We start from the raw sequence: 20,228 nt of genomic DNA, 5'->3' as shown, positions 1-20,228 counted from the left end.
TATGATTTTAATACTCCGTTTATTTTTCTCGTTTTGACGTCGGATGCAAAATGTTAATTAAATTGGTAATACTTGCGTGATTAGTTTAGGTTTGTCGATATATAGATTGGGTATCATTTCGTATTGGTATGAAATTCTGAATTAGTTTTTCTCCATTTACAATAGAAATTTTGCAACAACTTAATTTTTATGAAAATTTGGATTAGTAGAAATTTTGAATGTTTTTTTTCCATACTTTTTGAACTAATAAATAATTATGCCAAAATATTTTGAGATGACGCAGAATTAAGTGTTTAATACGAGAGGAAATGAAATGTTATTTTTGCACAGCAGAAAAAAATCTCAAAAAATTATCGGATGGGTTTATTTAATTTATGATTTTAATACTCCATTTGTTTTACTCCTCTCAACGTCGTTTGCAAAATTTTAATCAAATTTGCAATTGTAACGTGATTACTTTAGGTACGTCAATAACTAGGCATCTGGTGTCCTTTTTGTATTGTTATAAAATCTGAATTAGCTGTTTTCTTTATGTACACAAAGAAATTTTGTAAGAAATTTATTTTTACGTAAGTCTGGATTAGTAGAAATTTTGCATTTTTTTTAACTTTTTGAACTAATAAATAATTATGCCAAAATATTTTTAGATGACACAGCCAGACAGAAGTGTTTATTACAAAAGGAAATGAAATTGTGTACAGAATTTGGTCGGGTGTGGTGGTTCGCTTACTGTAATTTCCTTCTGTGTTTAATGGACACTGTAATTTTGTTACGCGATTCGAATTCTTGGCCCGGCCTGCACTTTTTGGTGGGCAATTACTTTAATGTGATTTATAATGTGGGGGGAAGTGCATGAAAATTCGTGGGTAGGTACGTGCAGTGGCCGCGGAAGCCGTGGGGACAATTTTTTTTATGCGATTCGAATTCTTAACCCGTGGCGAGAAATTAGTTTAATGTGTTTTATAATGTTTGAGGAGGTACAGGTATATTAAGTAGGTACGTTACAGTGGCCGCGGAAGCTGTGGGGACATCTGGGGACGTTAACATTGTAGGATGGGGGAGGGTGGGGTTTATATAACATGGGGAGATGATGGGGACATCGAATAACGGTGGGGACATTGTACCTCTGTCCCCACCCACGCTTCCGTGGTCACTGTTTTTTTGACATTATTGTTACTACGGAGGATGTACACACAGCGGCCGCGGAAGCCGTGGGGACATTAATGTTGTAGGATGGGGGGAGGGAGGGGTTCATATAACATGGGCAGATGCTGGGGACATTGCCCCTATGTCCACACCCACGCTTCCGCGGCCACTGATTCCGTAATGAGCCAAATTTTGTTGTGTAGAGTGTGTGGGGCAACACAACGAGATTAATTCAGGATCCGTATCATTGCCCGCTTAATTCTTAATGGGAATGTTCACCAAAGAAAATAACCCTTTTCTCCTTCGTGCATTTGATTTGTTTATGAGAAAAATTGTCAATTTTTGAATTAATGTTGAATCTAAAAGTGTATATTTGAAATTTTGTGCATCTTCTAATTTGAAAACTAATCCGAAAAAGAGGATACAATTAATGTGAAAAAATTAATTTCAATTAAAAACTATGTTAATCATTGTAATTATTATTAGTTATGTATTTACAAAATGATCCTAAAAAAGCGAACGCTTGAATTTTTTTGAAAAGTGCAATTTCCAATTGATCTTTGCATAAGGAATATCTTGAAATGATTGTTAAATTATATTTCTGCAAAGAAATCATTTTTGGAAGATTAGTGCAACAAAGAAAGTAACAAGAAAAATTTGATAGTTTTTTTACACAATTCTTCAAATTCAAAATTAACCAAGATATATTTTAAATTTTGCAAATTTTAAATTTTGCAAATTTTAAATTTTGGAAATTTTAAATTTTGAAAATTTTAAATTTTGAAAATTTTAAATTTTGAAAATTTAAAATTTTGAAAATTTAAAATTTTGAAAATTTAAAATTTTGAAAATTTAAAATTTTGAAAATTTAAAATTTTGAAAATGATCCCTATAAAGTGAAAAAAAACTGTAAACTAATGTTCAATTTTCCTTAAAAGTCCATCAAATTGATGTAACTTTGATGTTATATTTATTCAAATAAATCATTATTGGAATTTTAGTGCAACAGAAAAGTTAAAATTAATTATATCCGAAAAAAACTTGATACACATTTCTTTCTTTTATCAATCTGTAATGATGACATTCGTAAAAAATTGTGGAAATATTTACCAAAATTCATGTTTTTACCTTAGTTTTTGGTAAATGGGTAATTTACCCAAAAACCACGTAGTTTACCAAAAACTAAGGTAAAAATATCAATTTTAGGAAACTCTTTCGTCAATTGTTTTATGTACATAATTCAAAATGTTTTGTACTTGAATATTTGTATACAAATTTTCCGAAAATATTGACAGATATTAAAAAATCAGCAGGAAAATGTGACCACAATTTTTAAATAATTTATAAAATATTCACGAATCTTTATGAAAATCTAAAAATATTTAAAAGTGCATTGAAATTTTTAACGCATATTTTGCCATATACGTCAGAATATTGACAAAAGCTGAGAAAAGTTGCCGAATTTTTTTTTTACAAAATAATAGGAATATATTTTAGGAAGGAAAACTTAGAAATAATAAAACTTAAAAACAGATCTTTAAAAATTTGTTGAAAATTTATTTTTTTAGGAATATACATATCCAAATTTTAGCACAAATTTTACAGAGTGGTTCATTGAATTATTTGAACAGTCGAAATATAATCCGTATCCGGTGCGCATGCATATTAATTGGTTAATAGCGGAAAGAAGCTTGATATATTTTCAAGAGTACAAAATTATCTGTATTGCAGACACAACTCAAGAAAACTTTGATGACGACGTTTTATGGGTTTAAGATTGAAGCTAGAAGAGATTTAGAATGTGAGGAGGAGTGATTTGAATTTGAATTGGATCTGCTTCGTTGCACCAAACAAACAAAACTTTCTATCCGGTTCGTTATTTACTTACGAACAATTAGTTGCTGGTTGTCGTCATCTCATCGTTTTAATAACTTGCATTCCAAGTAAGTCACAAAATGCGTCAGCTCAGAGATATAATATCGCGTGGGTGGTTGTACAATGGATGATTTGGATTTGACGACAATTTAGCCAACTTTGTGCATTTTGAATTATTTACAAAAACTAAAAATTTAAAACCAAAATTATCTATGTGAATTTTGGTTGTAGTACAAAAGAGGATATGCATAATATATTCGGCCAGAATTATATATGCAAATTGTTGAGAAGCTGACTAATTTTGAATTTAAAAAAATTAAAAACGAAATTTTGTGAGTTTGGTAACTGTCAAGGCCCGATAATGATTTATTTCAATAGAATTATATTTAAAATTGAATTAGATTGTTGAAGCTTATTTAATGTATCTTTTGATCTTGTTTTTTGATGTATGGACGGATCAGTGTTCAAATTTGAAAATAGGCACTTCAGTTTAAAATATATTAGTGAATTTTTTGAATTTAACGAATTGTGTATGTAAAAAAAATGAAATATATAAAGCTTTTGTTGTACAAAGGTTCCAATGATAATTAATTTTGATAGGTTTATATTTCTGAAGTTGAAGAAGATAGACGGCTTTCCAGATACATACAACTTTCTTCTTTGATTTTGAGTTTTTGATAAATTTTGAAAATGATTTATTGGAAAGTTTCTAGGATAAATTTTCAAAAATGTTGAAGTATTTCCAAGTGCTAAAATGTATCGGGTAGAAGATGAAGTCAAAAGTGGCGACTCTTATTTTTACACAAATTTCACTTTTATTGAAAGAAAACTGGGATTTCCTAGACTAAAAAGTATTCAAATTTTAAAACAGTGACTCATTTAAATATTTAGGTTTCCCATAAAATAACCCAACCCATCCATATTCATGTTCCCAGTTTTTTTTACGTAAATGTAAATATTATCGAATTTTTGTGGGACTAAACATCCAATGATGACAAATATTGATATATTTATATTCCAAATTGAAGTAGATCGTGAAGTTGCCTCAAGTATGATTTGAAGTTTTGGATCAGTCACAATTTGAAAATGCTTCACTGGAAGGTTAGTTTCTTAGATAAATTTTTCAAATTTTGAAAAATGCTTCAGTTTAAAATACGTTTGTAGCTCGAAAGTGGTGACGATTGTTTTTTTTTACATAAATTTCACTTTTATTAATAAAACTTGTATTTTCTAGACTAAAAAGTATTCAAATTTTTAAAATAATAATTAATTTAAATATTAAGTTTCCCATAAATAACCCAACCTACATATTTAGATATGTTCCTAGTTTTTTTTCCGTAAATGTAAATATTATCGAATTTTGTTGCATTAAACTTCCGAAAATGAGAAATTTTGATTTATTTATATCTCAAATTGAAGAAGATGGTTCTCCTGTCAACGAGTAGTTTTCTCAATTTTGATTTTGAGTTTTTGGAAAAAATAAAATTTTAAGCATTTTTAAAATTTGAAAATGCTCCACGGGGAAGTTAGTTTCTTACATAAATTTTTCAAATTTTGAAAAATGCTTCAGTTTAAATTTTAAACTTTAAAATACCTTTGGAGTTCAAAAGCTCAAAAATAAAAACAACGATTGTTGTTGTTTTTTAACATAAATTTCACTTTTATTTCACAAAACTGGCATTTTCTAGACTAAAAAGTATTCAAATTTTTAAACCAGTGACTCATTTGGGTTTCCCATGATCCAACCCAACCCTTCCATATTTGTAAATAAAACGAATCAAAATACGAAACCAAACCAGTTGTTTTCACTTTCATGAGAAAACTTGGCTTTAATTTACATACGTAAACTTGGTCCTCCTCCATAATAAGAAATTGGGAAAAAAATATTGTGAAGGTTACCCATTTTTTATGAAGAATTGCCGGATGTAACATTTTATTTTGATTCATGAATCAAAGTCAAACCTTAGAAAATGCGATGTCTTTCTTACATAATTATTTTGTCTTAACTCAAGACCATGCCCAGACCGGCGACACAGTTGTTTTCACAATTTGCAACATTTTTTGGCAATACACAATGCTATGCAATTCATTTGTAAAAAAAAATGTGACAGGTTTATTTCATCCTGAAATTTAGTATGTATTGTAGTATTTGTAAAAAAATATTGAAGTTTGGGCAGTAAATATTCATGGAACTAAATGGTCGGTTATCTATGATAAGGAGACGCCTCGACAATGATTTAATTAACCTTGAATTATCTAACAGGTGTGAATAAAAATGTTTAAAAATAGCCACAATTTGCATATGTGTATGTATGCTATCGACTTAAGGGATCTTTTTCTCGAACATATTCCTTCATTTACTATTTTTTTGCAATTGACGTAAAAACTGCACAAAATAAGATACAAAAAATATTTGTCAGAAATTATGACAATTTTTCAAGTTTATTTCTTAACCTGGTAGGATCATGAAATTATATTACGATCAAATTAAATTATGATTTGTACGAAGCTTGACCCCTAATTTTTTTTCGTAAAGTACATATTTTGCGATAATGAATACAACAATGAGTAAAAAATTTCAGGATTTTGGGTGATAAAAAGTAACGGAACAATGTAAATGGTTGGTTATCTATGATAAAGAGAATCCTCGACAATGCTTTAATTAACCTTGAATTATGTATGTGAATCAAAATTTTTAAAAATAGACGACGAAATTTGCATAAATGCTATACATACTCAATATAATTTTCCTGCTACTGATCTCGGTCTCTAAAGACTACTCCGTAACTAAATTTTTTTGCAGTTGGCGTAAAAACTGCACGTTTTTACGTACAAAAATAATTAATCAAGGTATAAAATTTTAGAATTTTTCAATTGTTTTTCTATCTGCAAGAAAAAAATAAGCATACGACTTCTGTTACATATCTATTTCTCAAAAGCGAATGCCGTTCCTTAATATTTTTTATAATTGGCGTAAAACTATACAAGCTAAGATGAAAAAATTTAACCAAGCTATTAATTTTTATAATTTTTCAAATTATTTTCTAGCTGGATCCATAAAATAAGACGAAGATAATCATAATCATATGTTTTTTATGAAGTCACAATTTGCACAACCAGAAATGAAGATATATGTTTCTCAAAAATCAATTATGTCACTTAATATTTTTTTATAATTGGAGTAAAACCTGTACAAAATAAGATCACGTTACAAATTTTGCCCTAATTTTCAAGTTTATTTCTAGATAATCATGATAAAAGCATATGATTTTTACGGAGTTTGAATACCTCTGTGGATCAAAATATTCAAAAATAGACCCCATCTGCATAAACTTCCCTAATTTGTTACCTACACGAATTATATTTCCTTGGATGGATCTGTTTCTGAAAACTATTCTAATATAAAAAGATGGAAAGAAGTCAAATTCTAATATTTTTTCCGTAATTTACGAAAACCGAACAACATATTTCATCAAGGAACAAATTGTGATAATTTTTCATAAGATTTTTACTCAGCTTCCTAAATATTTTACGGTACGATACGAAGATAATTGTGAAGTTTTCATACTGTATGAAGCATTTTTGTCATGAAAATTTTCATTCGATACGAGACTGAAATTGGTCGCAGTTATTTACCAAAATCTGAGGCATAAAAAACATACTGTTAAAATCTGACTAAAATATTTTATATTCTTATTCGTGTCAATAATATTTAAACAAGTTTAAAACCAAGGAATAAGTCAATGACGCCGTAAAAATTTGGGTATATTTTGTAGTAGATTTTTTATTAAACGTGAACAAATAACAAATTTACACGCCAATCGCCCGACCGACGTCAATACGTCCGAAACCAAAGGCATAATTTGGCCAGTCGCTCGGGGGGAAGGGGAGTCCGCAATTTCGGTCAGCGTTGGTCAGTGGTGGCGCGGCTGCCGCGACCTCAATGGCGTCCCAAATCTGTTGGAAACTCCAACCCGGGTTGACCGCTCGGATGAGGGCTAGTGCGAAAATTGTAGAGATTTATGAAATTAAAATTAAGGAAGTAGCTCAGATAATGGAAGTCTCCCAGCGGATCCTCTCCGATTTTGAGCCAATTAGTATCAATCGATCACAAATTTAATTAGGATCAAATTTGCGAAAGACGCGATCTCCCAATGGGCACATTTGGCAGAGATATTTGCATCCCAAGAGGAGAAAACGCCCAGTAAATTTGGAAAGTGTAAAATTTATCGACTTTAGGAGCTTTTTTTCTTTTTTAGGATGCAAATATCTGCGCCAAACGTATCCACTGGGAGATTGCGTCCTTTGCAAATATCATGCTAATTAAATTTGCGATCGATTGGCACTAATTTGCTAAAAATGGAAGAGCATACGCTTGGAGACCTCCATTGTAAGTTAATTAAGATTTAAATGCATTTATTGGTATTTTACCAACTGCTCCAGCCGCGTGTGGGGTGGCCTTTTAAAGAAAATAGAGATTTTAAAATAAATTTAGGCTCATATCTAGAATATTTTGCCTACTCACCATTGAAGTTCCGGACATCGTGACGTAATTATTAGCCCCAGTCCCGGCCGAAACAATCAAATTTCCCGGCGCCGTAAAATCTGGCGCGATATATCCCTGCGCGGTCGGCCCTCTGGAGGAGAAACTCGCCACCGCATCAGTATCCGTCGTCGCCCCGAGCGATATCACGTTCAGCTGATCTCCCGGCGATTGCGCCGTTCGGCAGCCAGGTCCCGCGTTGCCGAGCGCGAAAACCGGGGTAATATTGGCCTGTTGCCAAGCCGCGATTTGCGGGTTGTACCACCCCGTTCCGGATCCATACACCCACGAGTTTGAAACAATATGTGGGCGCGGATTAGCGCCTAGCATCCATTGCGCGCAATGCGTCAGGGTACTCTCCGTCGCCCCGCCTTGACTGTTCAATCCTCGGCAGGCGATCCATCTTGCCCCAGGCGCGACCCCGACACCGTTCGCGCGTCCTAGAATCGTTCCCGCGCAGTGGGATCCATGCCCGTGCACGTCCGTTGGGCCGGCAGTGCCGTAATAGGGGTCCGACCAGGCCCCGGCGTAACCGCCGGCGAGCGCCTCATGGCCAACGTTCACGCCGGTGTCGATAATCCCGACGACGATGCCTTCCCCGGTCGTGCGCGTCCAAGCGGCCGGCGCGCGGATCCGGGCCACGCCCCATTGCACGTTTTGCGTAATGTTGGTCGGCCCGTGGACGATGGAATCGACGTAAGCGGTGTGTTGGACGCGGAGGGTGAATTCGCCCGGGGTGGATGCAAGGGAGGCGAGCTTATCGGGAGTTAGGTTGCTTATCAGGATGATGTTGGACGCCCAGAATTGCTGCGTCTGGAGGCCGAGGGACGCCGCGACGGAGACGAAGGGCGCCTGCGCCGCGGAGGTGAGGCCCTGCAGGGTGGAGATTAGTGCGGATACTTTAGCGTCACCGGTGAGGGATTGGAGCGCCTGCTTGGAATTTAGGGAATCCATAATTTGTGGGAGTTCGAGGATGGCTTCGGTGACAGTGCCGGATTCGACGCCGAATTTGAGGGAGGGTTCGACCCGGCCGGCGGAACCCAGGGCCAAAGTGGCAGCGAGAAGTACAAGTAACTTCATGGTGGAATTAAATCTTTGGCAGGCGGATCAAGTAAATGACCAACGTGCCGGCATTCTCTCTTTTATACGAATACGTTTTATCTGCCGATTTTGATTTTGATAGTGACCAATTGAATCTATTTGGGTTGAATTGAGTTGAGTGAGGAGTGATTCGTTACATAATTTGATTGAAATTCTCAGGTGTATGTTACATAAATCGGAATTTATGTCATGATGAATATGAAAAAAACATTACAACAAGGCAGACTTGATATAGCCCGAGTCAAAGGGTATACAATTAATTGATCGATTCTATTTTTTTTGGGGGGGGGCAAGTTTTAGCCGACGAAATGAATATTTATTACTACGCCTACAATGTATGTATGTATACTAATTTCAATCTATGTACTAATTTGTATTTATTAATCATGCCGCACGGACGGACAGACAGATATGACGGTTAGATAAGTCATTGACTTGGGCTAAAACCTTACTGAATAACAACGCATTATTTTTAGGCTTATCAATGCATGAAGTTACAATGATTATATAAAGAGTAAAGAGAGAGGATTTGGGTTAATATGCACCCCTCCCTCACATGTACTTATGATAAGCCGGTTCGAGAGAGAGTGATAACACTTGTTGGTGTCCATAATTACATAATTTCGAGTAATGTGGGAAAACAATTATCTTTTAATTCGATTTGTCGCGATAATCATTGGTTGTGCAATTAGCATGCATAAATAACTCGGGTTTTGAATTATTAAAAAATTTCGCGGATTTAGTTTATCCTTTTCCTGCGCATTTTATTAATCGCGTGGCCGTTTAAAATTATTTTTCTAGCTAAAATCTAAGATAGCGCCGATTTAGTTAATAAAATAAAGCAGATTTCCATAATTTTTATTTATTTCAAATAAAGATAATCTTTTTTTAATATTTTGTTTTAAATTTTTGAATACAAAGTCAAATTCGCTATTCTATATTGAATCTATCCTCTAGACAGTAATTCTTACTCATATACTTCACATTTTTCGTAAATGACGTTAACATTTGCCAATTTATTTAATTAAATTGCAAATCTCCAATTCTCCATAATTTTTAATTTAAAAAGTATTTAAAAAATCAATGATTTTAAATCATTACATAGAAAATCGAACTTGTACAAATCTAGTTTTAAATAATATTCATCACTCATAATCTCAGTGCCCATTAATAGCCACCCGGGCAAATTGCTTAATTTTTATTTGAAAAAATTTATTTTATTATGTCAATATTTTATATTAATCTTTACAAAGAAAGACGAATTCCCACAGCATTAAATCTATTTTTTAAACCATATTCCTTACTCATATTTCGTATTTTTCATAAATGACTTTAATCTCTGCCAATTTTTTTTAAGAAATTGCAAATTGTCATAACATTTTATTGATTTTAAATAAAATCCATATTTTATTTTAATCTTTGCATCTAAAGTGAATTGCATTGCTGGTATGGGATGGAAGAATCTGTGTTTTAATCAATGTTCTTCACTCATATTCAATATTTTTCCTAAATGACGTTAACATTTGCCAATTTATTTAATCACAAAGTGCAAATTGCAGTATATAATTTTCAGAAAATTATATTTCTTAAAATCAAATTAATATTTTATTTTTTACATGCACCGCCACACACGAGGGATATATTTAATCTATTTTTTAGCAATGTTCCTCTAATTTCTAATATTTTTCGTAAATGGCATTAATTTTAGCCATTTTCTTAAACGTAAATTGTAGATTTCCAAAATATGTTATTTTAAATTTTACATGCAAATTTAACTTAAATTCGATAATATGCATTTTAACCCAAATTAATATCTTATTTACATCTTTACATGCAAATTTAACTTAAATTCGATAATATGCATTTTAACCCAAATTAATATCTTATTTACATCTTTACATGCAAATTTAACTCCGCCAGTATCGATTTGGGATCTGAATTTTAAACAATATTCCACATATTTCGCATTTTTCCTAAATGACGTTAACATTTGGCAATTTATTTAATCACAAAGTGCAAATTGCAGTATGTAATTTGCAGAAAATTATATTTCTTAATCTAAACCTCCCCTGTGATAAGACGAGATTGAAAAATAACTGGACCGTGCCGTGTCGTCAACATAGATAAAAAATTCTCGCCTTCTTCTTCACTTTTTGATGAAATCTGATCTTCTCCTCAATCAAAAATATATTGCCCTACGTATATAAGTACTTATCATTAATAATGATGATGATAAGATGCGGATTATTAGTTAGATATGAAATTTTATTGACGGAGGATCAGCTCATCATTGTTTTATTGTTATTACTTTATTTGAAAAATGTTTATTGTCTCAACTCAACCCCGTGGGAATTTTCTCACAGGTTTAAAACGTTATTTTACAACCGGCTTGTATTTATGAGTCGTTTTTTCTTCTTCTTTCATTCTTATTGATAACGAGAGGACGACGACCAGTGGCCGCGGAAGGGTGGGGGGTGGGACAGAGGGGCAATATCCCCAGGGTTATTGGATGTCGGTATCATCTCCCCAAGTTATATAAACTCGGACCCTCTCCCATCCTACAATGGCAATGGAAATGTCCCCACGGCTTCCGCGGCCACTGAGAGAATTCAGGATACTCAAAAGTACGAGCAAAATGCAGTGGCCGCAGAATCGTGTGGACAAAGGGACAATATTTCCACGGTTGTTCGATGTCCGCATCATCTCCCCATGTTATTTAAACCCCTAGCTCCCTTTATTCTCCAATGTTAAGGTCCCCACATGTCCCCCTAGCTTCCGCGGCCACTGTTTACTTGTACAACTATAGCATATTTTATGCAGTGACCGCGGAAGCGTGCATGTCCCCACGGTTATTCGATGTCCGCATCATCTGCCCATTTTATATAAACCCGTCCCTCCCCCTATCCTACAATTTCAATGTCTCCCGATGTCCCCACGGCTTCCGCGGCCACTGAACGAGACGACGACCATGCCATAAATCACGATATGAAATATTAAAAATGAGAAGGAAATGGGCACGGTTTTCTGAATGGGAATCTTATGCGTCGTGAACTGCATTTCGGAAGTCGTGATCTGTTACAGAGAGAGACCGTAAAATGTGGAAGGAGGGATCACAGAATTATGGATTTGAGACCGCCTGGCAAGAAAAATTGATGGAAATTGATTAATTGATTGGAAAATTTGGACAAGATTTTCATTCTGAAGGGCAAACGTCTTTATGAAAATTATTTTTTAACATATTTCTGAAGAACTGAATATGCAACATGAAAATTTGCGTCATTACATACACAACAAATTGAAAATATGACCGGATTTTTGTATACTTATTTAAATTCCGAGGGGCAAATATTTTGTAAAAGAAATGCTAAAAATTCTGCATAATTTTTAATGTGTTACATAAAAATAAAATTTGTTCATAGACGTATGACCCGATTTTTTTCAATTGTAATTTCCGAGGGACAAAGTTGTTTTAAAATAAAAAAAAATGCTGAAAAAATTGCCTCATGATTGTTACGCCGTTCATAAATAAAAACTTTTGCAAATGTATTTTTTTTTGAATTTATTTAGATTTTAACTTCGGGAAGGGTAAAATTTTTGTAGAAACAATTGGCAAAAATTTTCCCAACTTTTCCAATTTTCCCAAAACATTTTTTAGTTCGTATTTTAGTTCGTAAAATGAAAAGTTGCGTTATTTATACGTAAAAGGAAAATCACTACGCCAAAAAAATACGCCAGGATTTCCAAATCCAAGTGGAAAAATGTTGTCGAAATTTTTTTTAATTCAGAAATTTCTCTGTATTCAAAAATATTCAAAAAGTTGTGTCATTCATAAATAAATAAGAATTGAAAATACGCCAAGATTTTCAATTTTGAGCAGAAAAATTGCGACAGGCAAAATATTTTACAAATTACGCCATTTATAAGTGCAAAAAAACGAAAATACGCCAAGATTGGGTGGAAAAATTGCTAAAAATCACAAATTTTACGGAAATATTTTTTAAAAAAATGTTACGTCATTCTTAAGTACCAAAAAACCTGAAAATGTGCCAGGATTTCCAATTTCAATTGGAAAAATCTGTACGAAAAATTGCTAAAAATTCACATATTTTATAGTATGCAAAATATTTAAAGTTACGTCATTTCTCCTAAGTAAAAAATTATGCGGGGATCATTTTTGCCAAGAGAGAGATTACTAAATAATAATGCGGTTTGGTTAGTTACCAGTTCTTTGAGCAGGCAGAAGACAGAGGCATTGACCGTTCTTCGCCGAAAGACTGTAACGCATGCACGTGATGTGATGATTCAAAATTACTGTACATCTCCACCACGTATGCACGTAGTTAAATATTTCAGAGGGATGAATATTACTTCTTATATACAAATCATGATCGGATCGTATGCACTTCCAATAACAAAAAGACTTCCAACAACAGATTTTTTGTTCTCTTGGAGGGGCCGAATTTTCCATCAATTTCTAATTAATTAGTGTCTCATATCGAATTCTTTAAAACCTTCTATGGAAAGAAAGAGTCAATAAATCTTGCCTTCTTTAAACCCGACCTTAAAAGCTATTTATCAAAAAGTAAATGTAAATTTTTTCATGTCAAGAATTATGACCTTAACAAATATGAATTTTTATTCCAAAAAATGTTAAAAACCAACTCATTCAGTGTGTAAAATGTCAAAAGTGCATATAGAATTTTTCAAAATTTATTAAGCTTTGAGAGGAAAAATGTCAAAATGTACAAAACACTCGATTAAAAATGTAACTAAATTTTGAAAAATCTGAAATTCTTTAATGACAAGGAATTTGAAAAAAAAATTCAATATTCCAACTCTTCCTGTATGTATAAAATTGTAAAGAATCAAAATATTTATGAAGCTTTAAGAATAACAATATTTTATTGTTTTTTTACAAAATTCTCGGTTAACAATGTCTGTACTTTAATTCTGAAATTCTTGTTTCATGCGATAATATGATGACAATTTTTTGTGAATATCTAAAAAATTGCCAAATTCTTGTGGGTAACAATGTAAAATAATGGAATTCCTCCGTCCATACGATACACGCCAAGATGACATGAAAAACCAAACCACACTGGCACTGCCAAAACCTAACGGGATTTTCCTCCGCCGCAAGCAAGGTAAGTAAATGACAAGAAGAGTGTGAAACTGGCTTCATTATTTTGAAAAACAGGTTGGACTCACTTGTTGTTGTTGTTGTTGTTTGGAAAATAAAATAAATACAGATTTTTAGACGGGAAAAAGTAGAAGAAGATCGAGTGAGAAAATTGAGAAGGAAAGTGACTGTTTTTTTATGCACTTATCAGACCATTTTTTCCGGTGGAATGGATGGATGGATGGAGGACTAACGATGGATGATGAGAAAAGGTCTCTTGTTGTGCTATTATCTGATCATTGCTTAAGTAATTTAAAGTGGAAAGAACTGTAAATATTTTTGCTGTTCCGTGTTTGTCTGGGATTTTTTGTGTGCTTATCAAAATCTGGATAAGATTGGGGGAAGAAAAAGGGTGGAAAGAGGAAAAATATTTGTTAGAATATTTGTCAAAGTTTTGACGTTGATTTGTGAAATTTTGAAAATAAAGTATCCCCAAATAACATCTTAGATTGAATAAATTAGAACAAGTTTTTTTGACATTAGTTTTTCGAAATGTAAAAATTCTGAAATTATGAAAATTTCAATTTTTGCTATTGCGATTATCAAAATCTGGATAAGATTTAAGAGAGGAAAATTAATATTATTTTTATTAATTTGTGGAAAAATATTTGCTACAATTTTGATCAATGTTGACGTCGATTTGTGAAATATTGAGAACAGAATATTCTTAAATAAGATCCCAGATAGGAAAGCTATCGTAGGTTTTACTTTATGCACAAGTTTTTTGAAATGTAGAAATACTAGAAGTATGAAAATTTCCATTTTTTTTGTGTTTACCTATTTTTTTATTTTTTTGCTCTTATCCAAATCTGGATAAGCTTGGGGAGGAAAATTAGTATAGGCTTTTAAGTAGTGGAAATTTTTTTTTAAATCTTGGTTTAGACGTCGTTTTGTGAAATATGGACAGGAAAATATTGTTGAAGAAGAGCTCAGATAGGATTGTAGTGCCAGATAAAATTTCTAGCATAAGTTTTTCGAAATGTAAAAATACTAGAAGTATGAAAATGTGCATTTTTCTGTTCCGTGTTTGTCTATATTTTTTGTGCTTATCGAAATCTGGATAAGATTGGAATATTGGTATAGGTTTTACGTAGTGGAAAAATTTGTAAGTACAATTTTTGTAAAAATCAAGGTTAAAGTCGTTTGTAAAATGGTAAGAATAAAGTATTTTAAATAGAAGTTCAGATATAATACTAGAAATTTGCAGTTCCATATTTGTCTAAAAAAATTATACTTGTCAAAATTTGGATAAAATTGGAGGGTAGAATTTTTCTTAAGTGCAGAAATTTGTGTTGGAATTTTTGTACACTTTTTGTTTCTAATGTCAAATTATAAAATATTTTGAATAAAGATTTGATTTAAAAACAACTCGTACGTTCCAATGCAATATCATAAAGTTTACAAGACGAGGTAAAGTTTTGTGTAAGTAAATTTTTTGAAATTAAGAAAACTTTCAAAATTCAGAATAAAATAATAATATTATTATTACAAGAAGATTTTAAGTATTTAAACAGGATACCAATTTCTTTTAATCAGTTACTAAAATTTCTGAATCTGAAAATGTCTACTTTTCTTTCTACGAATTTTAAAAAATATTTCAAAAGGTGCCTGACTCAAATTTTGCATCCATTCACCTGATGATGGAAGAATTAAATATCAAAGTTTTCCAAAACTGGACAAAGTTTTGTTTACATGGTATATTTTTCGAAATTATGAAAAACTTAAAAACTGAAAATGTCTATCATTCTACACATTTTATTTTTTAAACAGGCAGCTGACATCTTGCATCTATCGAGGCGAAGACGGAAAAATCTTTGCTTTTCAGTCTTTTCTTTTTCAGATTATGATATGATATGAATGACTTTGCGGTTTCATTGTTGATCGCATTTCGGATTTTTATTCAATTTTTCCCTTTTTTCTGCCACCTCGCATCTCACGCTGCCGTGATTCTGCGACTTGTCTGCTTGCCTGATCAGTGACCGCGGAAGCTGTGGGGACGTTAACACCGTGGGATAGGGGAGGGACGGGTTTGCATAACATGGGCAGATGATGGGGAGGGTCACATTGCATAATCTTTGTTGATTAAATATAAACGAACTTTTTGCATAATTGGATATTGCATAATTTTACACTGTTCAAAATCTGGTAATGGTTACGATTTCTCGGTATAAAACTTGCTACCGTTTGGTATTCAAATTTTACTGGACCGTAAAAATTTTCTACGGATATGTTAAAATTTTCGTGGGCGAAACGTGCGAAATGTGCGAAACAAATAATTATGCAAGTACATACAAATTATGTGAAATTGTTTTTTTGTTGCATAATTTGAAATTAGACAAACTCTCTTTATGCGATATGGGTGTTATGCAAAATGCATTATGTAAATCAACCCGAGGCCTATCGAACAGCCGTGGGGACATTGTCCCTTTGTCCCCACACCCACTTCCGCGGCCACTGCTCCTCCTCATTATTTTTTTTCGATAGGAAATGAAATGGTGGATTGAATGAGATGAAAAGATGAGAGATACCTGATTTTCGTATGATATGGATCGATCGGGATGAATAATTTCTCACGGGAAGGGGAAAAAATTATATTCCAGAAATCGGAAGTTGGACTTTTAATGTCACTGACTTTAGGACAAATTTGGATTTTTTTTGTGAAGATCTTGTTGTACAGCGTTCCTTAATATTTTCATATCAAAATGTATTCCAGAAACTGGAAGTTTGGTTTAAACGATAATAATACAATGTCACTGAATTTAGGAAAAATTTGAGAATTTTTTTGCAGAATTAATTTTATCTTTAAAAAAACGCTTCTTAATATTTTTATTTCCTGAAAAATCTGCTAAAATGTTTGTCTATGTAGGAGAATAAAATTTTGTCTACAAAATTTCAATTATATACTTGCATATTTACGAAAAAATGATTTGCCTGTTAAAAATCTTATTAGGCGTGCAAATTTTGTGGCAAAAGGTTTCAATAGCATTTTCGAGATATTTGCATACTGAATATTCCTAGAGAAAGATATTTTCCGCCAGCCGACAGAAATTTGCATCGTTTTTGGAAGAGGTAAAATTTTGTCGCAAAAATGTCAGTCATTTTCATAATTTATATCTTTTCTTTGGAGAGGGAGCATGTTTTTTCCCAAAAATTTCAATAATATTCATAATCTGATAATGATTCCTAAAGAAAAATATTTTCTGCTGCTTTTCAGAAATTTACATCGTTTTTTGGAGGGAGCAGATTTTGTCACTAAAATTACAATTATTTTCATATTCTAACGATTCATAAATATTCCTAGAAAAATATTTCCTGCCAGTAGATTAGTGAAAATTGAGTAGTGCTTTTAAGCCATGCACTCCATCACACATCACATCACCATTAGCATATTTAACAAATAAATGTGTACAGAATGACGCTAAGCCAGCCAAGTAAATAACGGTAAAAACCTGGCACTTTTACCACACCACACGCTTACATATAGATAAATAAATATATACGTGAATGTCATAGATAAAAATTCAAATTCGTCATATTTCACAGCATTATCTTTGTCTCCTTCTTCTTTTCTTCAAGGGAGTTATATCATTGTCGATTTTTCACGTGTTTGTCACCCTCTCCTCACAAGTAAGAAAATGCATTTACTTCAAGAGTTCCGTTACATTGGTTGGATGGTCATTGAGGTTTAAACGGCACGGTAAAATAAAAGAATACATGACAATTGCTGCAGACGACTTATTAAGCCATGTACGTACATAAGTAAGTTAGAGGACAAAAACCAAGTTTATTATATTCTATGTACAGTACAACTACTTAATAATGCATGTAAAGTGGTGATGATGTTTCCTCATTAAGAATTCCGTACACGGGATGGAGGACTAAATCTCTCCCGTCGTTTGAAATACGTACGTGTGTCTCTTGTTGTATAGGAAATATCGGGGATTATTTGCATTACACGGTGTAATGCAAATTCCCGGTGTAATTTACACAGGGAATTTTTGCAGAATTGACTTTTGCAAAATTGACTTCCTAATAAAAGACTTGAATTAATTAATGACCTTATCACGATGAAGTGAACCTGCTAATTAACGAGGCCATGTAACGCGCAATGAACCGTGGATGGAACGTGGTCCCGTTATTATGTATGTACGGACGTGTACATTTTTACTTATTTGCATAATGACACGATACATCGTGGATAAAAATTAATGATGACAATCGACCCAATTTAAAAAATAAACAATAGAAATGAAAATACCGATATTTACCTGGTTGAGGTGCGAATTGATCCCGATTTTGATTTTGATCCGCATTTGTTGTCCCAATGAAGCAGAGAAAAATCCATAAAATTGAACACAAAACGGGCATTGATATCGAAACTGGGAGTTTTTTGGGGGACATGACTTTTTGTGGGGATGAGATTTTTAAGGGTGGATTATTAGTTTTTGTCTCGGTTTTTATCTTCCCGGAAATTTTGAGAGTGGGGGAAGTAGGGGGGATTTTGTCGTTATTTTTGCTCAGGGGGGAAGATGACGGGGAGGATAAAAGGTTGTTATTTAGATCACGGTCTCCCTCCATTTTAGAATTAATTTTAATTTTTCGGCTAATTTTTACCACGAATTTCACCCATTTATTTACTTATTTTTATTAAATTGTACCCTTATTTTTGCTAATTTTCAAATGAATTTTGTTGATTTTTGCCACGAATTTCACTCATTTATTAAAGTACTTATTTGTGTGAACTATTTGAATGAATTTTAATTTTTAGGCTGATTTTCACCCATTTATTGACTTATTTTTGTGTAAAAATCTAACTTTCAAGTTTAACTTTCGAATGGTTAATTTGTTTAGAAATTCTAAACACCCTTGTTCAGAAACGTATTGGATACACGTTCACCTTTTTTCAGAATGTGTGAATTTGAATGTGCATTATTTTATTTATTTTTCCACGGAACACTTTTTCACGTATGCAAATGAGAAAATGTAATAGAGGAAACAGCACCACCAGTGAGACGAAGGGTATGGCAATTCTCTGATCTGACAGGTGCCGACTTTGTGTTTTTTATCTTGTTGGTTTCATTTATTTAATTCATGAAATTAATTAAAGAAGTTAGTTAATTCGTCACATGGATGGATGAACTGATTTAGTTTTTCGTAAATTTGGAGCAAGGAGTGAGTTCAGTGTGAACTAATTTTTGACAAAAAGTTGAAATGATGTCATTAAAGTGTTGATTGTAAATAATTAGCACGTATTTTTTGAAACTGTGCCCAAATTTTTGAAAGGGATTACGGTATTAGATAATTAGTGAGCCTTGATGTTTTCGTAATTATTTTGCATCTGGCGTCTTCATAATTCTGATTTTTTGCAAACTATTATTATGCAAACTGGGACAAGAACAGGACAATTTTATGTTTTAAAAGTTTAAACTTTAAAGTCACAATTAAAAACCGTTGTTAAAATACTTATCTTTCTGATTTTTACAAGAAAATAATTTTGCAAACTGTTATGCAAACTTCTACAACATCCAAGTCTGTCCTTTTTTGCACTAAAATTTTTAAACTCGCATCACAATTAAATAGAACACGGTTCTTAAAGTTTCCAAAATTCCTTCTTTAACGTTTTTTTCACAATTTAATAATTTTTGCAAAACTATTATACGCAAACTGGAAGCACAACAACTTCAAATTTTTTGCAGTAAAATTCCTTAACTCGAACCACAATTAAAAACCCGTTACACAATTTTCGGGAGAGTAACTCTTAAATAAAACCAAAACTTTTAACCAAAAATGAACTGAAATATTATTACGGAACCGGAACCGTTGCTTTGTTTTGTTGGTTTATTATCCTCCATGGCGAGGAGCAGAAGGAGCAGATTGTTGCTGCCTGGGTCTCGTCGTGGTCAACATCTTTGTTGTTGCAGTCAACTATTTATGAGGAGTTCAATCCACTCGAAAAATTTGTGCTGTGCATGCACCTCACTCCACGGCCCAGAGACGACTAAAGGGTTGAGATTGCAGGTAAGGTAAGGAAAGGTAACAATGTGATGGTGTGGTGGTTAGTGGTGCAGGTGAGGTTGGATTTCATTGTTGGATGGATGGATGGATCAACGGGTAGATGGGCCGTGGAGTGGTTGGGAATTCAGGTGAGATTTAATTTTTCAACCCCTTTTTCTTGAGATGAAATGAATTTGAGTTTTAAATTTCGACCGGATTTTGATTTTATTAAATTGAGAATGGAAAAGTAAATTCGGATCTGGTTGGAAATTCAGGTGAGATTTTGCAACCACTTCTTCTTGAGATTTAAGATCAGAGTGAGTTGGAAATGTGAACAGGATTTTGTAAAGCTTACGTAAAGGAAAAGAAAATTCAAGGTATTTAAAAAGG

The 20,228-nt window shown here is 32.9% G+C and overlaps 2 protein-coding genes across 2 annotated transcripts in view; both read right to left on the bottom strand.

The window, feature by feature from the left end:
- LOC110862183 overlaps window positions 1-19,830 on the bottom strand; it is a 34,357-nt gene extending 14,527 nt beyond the window's left edge. The window contains exon 1 of the mRNA XM_022111362.2: window positions 18,113-19,830. Within this exon, the coding sequence (XP_021967054.1) occupies window positions 18,113-18,422 (310 nt within the window). The 5' untranslated portion in view covers window positions 18,423-19,830. The remainder of the gene's footprint in view (window positions 1-18,112) is intronic.
- Window positions 6,780-8,718, bottom strand: LOC110862204 (bacillopeptidase F). The gene is made up of 3 exons (XM_022111382.2): window positions 7,547-8,718; window positions 7,453-7,480; window positions 6,780-7,019 (listed from the first exon to the last, which is right to left on the bottom strand). The coding sequence occupies exons 1-3, from the start codon at window positions 8,642-8,644 to the stop codon at window positions 6,832-6,834; spliced, it is 1,314 nt and encodes a 437-aa protein (XP_021967074.1). The 5' UTR covers window positions 8,645-8,718; the 3' UTR covers window positions 6,780-6,831.
- Window positions 19,831-20,228: the final 398 nt, after the last annotated feature.

Source organism: Folsomia candida, unplaced genomic scaffold (genome assembly GCF_002217175.1).
Source record: "Folsomia candida strain VU population unplaced genomic scaffold, ASM221717v1 Fcan01_Sc050, whole genome shotgun sequence".
Taxonomy (NCBI): Eukaryota; Metazoa; Arthropoda; class Collembola; order Entomobryomorpha; family Isotomidae; genus Folsomia; species Folsomia candida.
This window is presented reverse-complemented; position numbering and strand designations above follow the sequence as displayed.